At 38.7% G+C, this 7,321-nt stretch overlaps 1 protein-coding gene across 1 annotated transcript; it reads left to right on the top strand.

Annotated features, from left to right (window-relative positions):
• The first annotated feature begins 5,698 nt into the window (after positions 1 to 5,698).
• Positions 5,699 to 6,880, top strand: LOC122016244 (receptor-like protein 44). Its single transcript, XM_042573477.1, has one exon. The coding sequence runs from the start codon at positions 5,758 to 5,760 to the stop codon at positions 6,589 to 6,591; it is 834 nt and encodes a 277-aa protein (XP_042429411.1). The 5' UTR covers positions 5,699 to 5,757; the 3' UTR covers positions 6,592 to 6,880.
• The last annotated feature ends 441 nt before the right edge of the window (positions 6,881 to 7,321 follow it).

Genomic DNA, 7,321 nt, shown 5'->3' with positions numbered 1-7,321 from the left:
GTCTCACGCACTATGAGTTTATCTAAGAGACATAAAACGAGTTTGAGAATTGGATTCTCAGATCGAGAGAGATTAAGTGTGATTGAACTAGACGAAGGACAAATATGAAATTAGAGTGATACAACGTAAGCACGGCTGGATCACGTCTGTTGAAGACGAGTTGGATCCTCTTTAGTTTAATTAATGAACTAAATTTATTTGATTCTTTAATTAAAAGAGGTTTGGTTATTGGACAAATGTGGTTTGATTTTGAACTAAACTTAAAGTTATTGTTATAGATTGTGGGTTAAAGGATACGAGTTTGGATTTGATCAAATTTTATATATATAAAAAGAAGAAAAACAGAACACAACAAAAAAGGGTTTTGTTTTTCTCCTTCCTCTTTCGTTCTCTGCCGCCGCCGAACAGAACACAACAAAAGGGTTTCGCTTTTTGTGTTGCCGCCGCTATCCACCGAACGTCGGCCAACCTCCGCATTCTGAACAGCAACATGTGTCGCCGGCGGTGCTGCTGTGCCGACAGTAGCACGCGACTGCCCCTCTTCCGGCCAGCAAAGGTGTTGTCCGGTTCTGGCAAGTAGAAAGCTGCTCCCTCTGGCTGAAAGTGCCGCTGCAGCCCAAAGAAGCGCCCAAAAGGAATTCGCCGACGCCCATGTGATGCAAAGGTTGCTGGGATCAAACTTCAACGATGAACGGCGAGGTTGTTCCAACGTGTTATTCACTGTGGCAAAAGGCGAAACGCTCGCCCCCAGCGCCCCCGACCCAAGGTCATCACGAGGGAGGTAAATCGCAAAATGTAATACGGTGATAGCGGATTTATTTTCCAACTGCCCCGAGGATCGACCCTACGACCTCATTATAGCAACACCCGTCACATACCAACTCGGATGGCCCGCGGGATCATTCCAACTTGTTATTCACGAAAGCAATTCACGTTGAATTGCTTCGTCAAATTATTGACCAATTGGAGCAAAGCATGCTTGGACCTTGCTGACCAAGTTTGGTTGCTCCAATATGTGAATTTGCTCCACCGTGAGCATTGGGTTGCTCCAATTAGATTCGTTGTTGTCACTAGTTTATTTGTGTTGTTTGATTGTAATTATTATTGGGTATAAATTGGATCGTAATTTCTTTTCGATTGAATCGTCTTTCATCTTTGGCAAGTACCAAAGTGGAGACATAACTTAGATTTATTGAAATCGTCTCAAAGATAACTCGGCGTGGATACAAGTAGAGGTGAGGCTTGTGCATCGCTTGGTCTATCTTCATCCCACTCCGGATCATCCGATGAAATCTTCTATGCATCATCCATCAGGTATAACTAGTGTAAATTTACTTTCCATAAAATTTTTATTATGCGATCATGTCTGGCATGTTGTATCCTTGTATGCGTGTGATGTTTATGATATAATAATTAGGAATTATTATTGTTTTTATTTTCTGCTGTGCATGTTTACGAAACGTATTATAGCACGCACCCCTATCAGGTTACCCAACAGTTAAACGCAGCATGTCAGTTTGTTCTCCTTGTTCTTTCTTGTCTTTTAGGGTTAGCTTTTGTTTTTGTGTTCCATTGTGATAACAAATACGTAAAAAGCGAACGAAGTGGATGATCGTCTATTCACTACCCCTCAGATAGACATCAAAGGTCCCAACAATGGCAAAGGTTGATAGTGGTGCCACTTACAACTTTGTGGCTATGAGAAGTCTAAAGGTTAGACTTGGACTTGTCTCCACAAGCAAGTCATATCAAAGTCGTGAATTCGGAAGCAAAACCAATTAAGGGAGTGACCAATGTAAAACTTCAAGTAGGTAGTTGGTCCAAACTGTGTGGGTTGATGGTGGTTCCCTTTGATGATTTCGACATTATCCTTGGAAATGAGTTTTTGGTTATGCCGCATGTGGCTGTCATGCCCCATCCCGGCAGCTTGTTGATTGTCGATGAAACTATCCCTCATTCGTGCAAGGCGTCTATGATGTAGGTAAATCAAACAATAAGAAGTCGGGGTTGCTTTTGGCCATGCAGGTTGAGCGGGGGGATTGAAGCATGGTGAGTGCACATATCTTGTTGCACTTGTTGAAACTAAGCCAGATGTATTCCAAGATGTGTCGGATGCTGTGGCAGATATGCTTGATGAGTTTGGTGATGTGATGTCACCTGATTTACCCAAAGTGTTACCTCCAAGAAGGGTTGTAGATCACAAGATCAAACTAGAGCCGAATGCAATTGTACCTACGAAAGCCCTTTATCGTATGTCTCCTATGGAGTTGGCCGAATTGAGGAAACAATTGGGAGAATTGTTGGATGCAGGGTTGGTTCAACCATCTAAAGCTCCTTTTGGATCGCCTATCTTGTTCCAAAAGAAGCGAGATGGATGGCTATAGATGTGTGTAGATTATCAGGCTTTGAATAAGGTTACAATAAAAAACAAGTATCCTATTCCAAATGCCCTTGATCTATTGGACAAACTCTCAATGGCAAGGTACTTCACGAAGATTGATCTAAAATTAGGTTACTACCAGGTTCAAATTGTTGAGAGTGACGAGTCTAAAACCACTTGTGTAACAAGTTATGGGTCTTATGAATTTTTATTATGCCATTTGGTTTGACAAATGTGCCTACCACATTCTGGAACTTGATAAATGATGTATTGTTGGAGTTCTTAGATCAATTTGTTATGCTATATTTGGGTGACATTGTAGTATATAGTGATTCGAATCGTGGGGAGTCACTTTCTAATTTACTCGGTGGACGAAACGTGGGGATGGACCGACTACCCCCAAAATTAGTCAAGTTTAAAATCTAAATACCTGGTATAAAAAAATAACAAGATAATTGGCAATAGCACTAGGAAAAAACCTATTAAAAAAACCCACTAGATTGAATCTTAATACACACACATAGATGAATTTATACTAGGGCTATCCTAGGTTACAGCCCAACCCAATAAAAGGACAAATTAATTCATTATCATATTCTTCTCTTTTCTATATATATATATATTACATATCTTCTCTATAAAAAAGGGCCCTTGGACATGTGAATCTCCGATAAACCCCATCTTTTTTTCCTTCTCTTTTCTATTTTTATGTATTTCTCTCCGAGGAAAGGGAGATTGTATTTCTCTCTAGTTGAGATATCTAAAGAGTTTGGAATTATATAAAATTAATTTTTATGAGTTCCTATAAATCTCATAATTATATAAAATCTCTTAAATTCTAATTTTACTTAAAGATGATTTTTTGAATATGAATATGTTTGAAAAATATAAATCTGTATTTAAAAATTACCGATTTTAATATATTAAATAAAATTAGTATTTGAGGATTTATATAATCATAAGATTTATAGCGACACATAAAAATCGATTTCATATTATTCTGAATTTTTTTAGATACTTTGATTAGTTTTAAAAAATTTAAATTTATATTAAAAAAATTAAAATTCTATGACGAACCTTGAATTCTGAACTCTAACATTCTATGAAGAATCTTAAATTCATCGTATTATTCATCGCAAAATATGTAATGAATATAAGATTCATCATAGATTTTGCGATGAATATTTTGTTGCTAATTTAAGATAAAATATTTTTTCATAAAATTAGTTGCTAATTTATGATAATTTATACTTTTGTTACCAAATTAATTATTTATGACGGAAAAATTTTCACCGCTACGTACTGTTTTCTACCAGATACCCTCTAGTACTTCTAAAATGTTAGTTCTAGACTTACTGTGTAATTGGGTCACTGACGTCTTGATTCAGATGTGGACTTTTGAAGCAATAAATACTTTCCTCTTTAAATTTTGTGCTTTAACTTTTTTCACTCGTTTGCAATTAATTAATTATGTTATTTTAGTTATTTGTTTTATATCTATATAATCTATTATATTTTTATAATAATATATAAATTATTATATTAAACTTAAGTTCATCCAAACTTTAATTCCTAGATCTGCCCTGTTAATACAGTCTTAGAAGAATCAATGCTAGCTTGCATATTTGCTAAAACGATATGCCTCTTTTTGTCTTTCATTTTGAATTATATTTTCTTTATAATTTAGATTTCCGAGCTTAGCCTAATTAATTTAAATCAGAATCACAACTTAAAATCAGATGCCCACCTCTAAAGTCATCTCCACTGGAATTCAACTCTAATCCTATCCTTTATTGGCCTCTATATATTTTACCATCGGGATGCATCCTGCTCGTAGAAATCAAACTATTTGTTGCAATATTAGCAATAAATATTATATCTCATTAGGTACTTCGTTGGAAGTTTCTTTGCAACATTAGCAACAACTATTTCGTTGGAATTTTCTTTGCAATATTAGCAAGTACACACAAGTATACTACTGTAGCAATAGCCACTTGGCAGCTAAGTAGGTATTGTATCTCATTAAGACTCCAGATCACTTTGCACCTATTAAAAAAATATAAATCTAATTAATCTTATTAATCAGTTTGAGGATGATCAATTTGATCTTATAAAAGTTTTTTACTAATTAACAAAGTAAAATGAGAAGTGAGCACGACGAGCAATTCAAAAATCAAACATCTTTTGATTGCACGTCTTATTTAATTTTTTTTTTACAAATATATCATAGATGAAAATCAATCCGTTAATATCTATATGACAATCTAAATATCTAACCATGACATCTAGACACGGGGGCAATTTGCACCTAGTCGAAAAAAATAATAATCTTAATTAACTTTATTAACTATCCACAGATCCGACCCACTTTGCACTAGTCAAGCGAAGCTTTCAGAATGTATCCATCCATCAACGACGAATTATACACGCAAGGTAAAAGTTTTAGATGCCGTGCACCAGTCGAACATTTAAAACCAATTTAGACGTCTAAAAAGGTATTTTTAATTTTTGTATTTGTTAATTTCCCTAAGTAAAATGAATTTACCCGAGTAATCAATTAATTTTTCTATTTTTCATCTGCTATCGTTTTCTATGCCACGTTAATTTCCACGGAAAAGCAATTTGGATGAAATAAAATAATAAATTATTTAACAGAAGTGAAGTGAGTCAGTTCGCTTGCAATCTTTTGTAGAGGTCAGATCTTTATTTTTGCATTTTTGTGTTTCATTATTGATTGGATGGACTAAATCATATCTCAAGGATGTAATGTATATTATAAAAATATCATGATCATATAAAAAGAAACGAGGATATAAAAATTTTAGGACAATCAATCTGATTTCCTTTTTGTGCGATAGTGGTGGCGGCCTCCGTTGAGTCACTTGTAATTATCCAAAGCTTGGTCCCATGCATGGCATAGTGAGGCGGAGGAACAGGCCTGACTCCTGAGGGCGACGCAACAGAAAAGGAGAGTAAGGGTTGTCCTTGTTGTCATAGTGAATTAGTGGGGCGGTGCCTAGGGTTTCCTCTCTTTGTGTTTTTTTTTCTCCTTCCATGTCAAGTTGTCAACTATAACTTCAACTTAAATTAGGACACTTCCCACTTTCCTTGATCCTTTAATCAAAAATGGATAAACATTTCGAAATCAGGAAGATCCATCAGTTCATTTGGGCAGGCCAAAACCCGGATCCACCAAATCCAACCGACAATTTGAAATTTAACGCTATCCACGGACCGGAATCCGGGTTAGGCTCGAATGCACATCGGACTCAAAAATCTTCATGCCGTACTACACGATTCATAATAGTAGTCACCCAAATACGGAACACAAATCTCAAACTCAACCGAATCCATCACTCTCTTCTTCCGCCACTATAATGCCGTCGCCGCCGCTGGCATGGTGGATGGGGATCCTTCTCCTCCTCTTCTCTCCGCCGGCCCTGGCTGCTACTACTATGGACGAGGCATGCCTCTCTAGTCTCCGTCTGTCACTGGTGGACCCAGACAACAGCCTCCGTAACTGGACCAAGGCTAACTTCGAGGCCCCCTGCAACGGCTTCACCTCCTACCTCACTGGCGTCACCTGCAACAACGGCCGAGTTTACAAGCTCGCCCTCTCCGGGCTCTCCCTCGGCGGCGCCATCTCTCCCTTCGTCGCCAACTGCTCCAACCTCCAGTCCCTCGATCTCTCCTCCAACCAGATCTCCGGCAGCATCACCCCGGAGATCTCCGCGCTACTCAACCTCGCCGTCCTCAACCTTTCCGCCAACCGCCTCTCCGGGGCCATCCCCCCGCAGCTCGCCCTCTGCGCCTACCTCAATGTCATCGACCTACACGCCAACCTCCTGTCCGGCCAAATCCCCGACCAACTCGGCCTCCTCGTCCGCCTCTCCTCCTTCGACGTCTCCTACAACCGCCTCGAGGGCCCCATCCCCGTGCTTCTCGCCAACCGCTCCGGCGTGGAGACGGCGGCGCCACGGTTCAATGCCAGCTCATTCGTCGGAAACCCTGACCTCTACGGGTATCCCCTGCCTCCGATGAGGGGGAAGGGGCTGTCAGTGCTCTCAATCGTCGGGATTGGACTCGGCAGCGGCCTACTCAGTCTCGTGCTCAGCTTCACCGGCGTTTGCATATGGCTTCGGGTCACCGAACGGACCGCCATGATGGCTGCTGACGATGGAAAAATCTCCCATTTGATGCCGGAATATTGACTAGTTCGTCTCCTCTTCGCCCAAATCTGCCATGAATAGCTTCAAAATCCTATCTTGGAAGCAATCATCTCATTCATCCGAGAGTAAAGTCCTCCTTTTCCCAATTTTTTTTTTCTTTTGATTTTTCTTTAATACATCCCATGTAATTTTTTCTTCAATCTTTCTTTCTTTCTGTCTGTCTCTGTGCAAAAATCTTTTAAAGGCTGTTAATTAGATTTTACGTACCAAAGATCACAGATGAACTAATTCACTCTTTTCCTTGTCTCTGTAACTTCTCTGATCCTACTTCCCAGTTCACAGGTTGCAGGGACAATTTTAAATGTCTTAGGTTTTGTTTGTTTTTCTTTAAAATGTCCCCTGCTTTCAGTATTGTTAAAACAATCGCTACGCTAAGTTTTGTAATGTGGTTTTAAAATACTCCTTCATAATTTGTTAACGGAGAGGTTAATAGTTGGCCAACCGTCGACGACGGAGCTAGTGACAAAATTGGGGTTAGTGAACTGAGGAACTAGTACTACTGGACTAGGGGATGGACCTTCCTCTGGATATAGCCAGGAGTGCCCAATTTTGGCATGACTCATTTATACATCAATAAATGATTGTAAGTTAAATAAGTTTGTAAATATATAATTTAATAAATAAGTTATAAATATATGTATAATAGGATATATGTCATAACATATTATATATATAATCTATGTTTAAGTTAGTATATAACCTCATTGTCACC

Source organism: Zingiber officinale, chromosome 8B (assembly GCF_018446385.1).
Source record: "Zingiber officinale cultivar Zhangliang chromosome 8B, Zo_v1.1, whole genome shotgun sequence".
NCBI lineage: Eukaryota > Viridiplantae > Streptophyta > Magnoliopsida > Zingiberales > Zingiberaceae > Zingiber > Zingiber officinale.
Note: the sequence above shows the minus strand (reverse complement) of the source record. Positions and strands in the feature narration are given on the sequence as shown.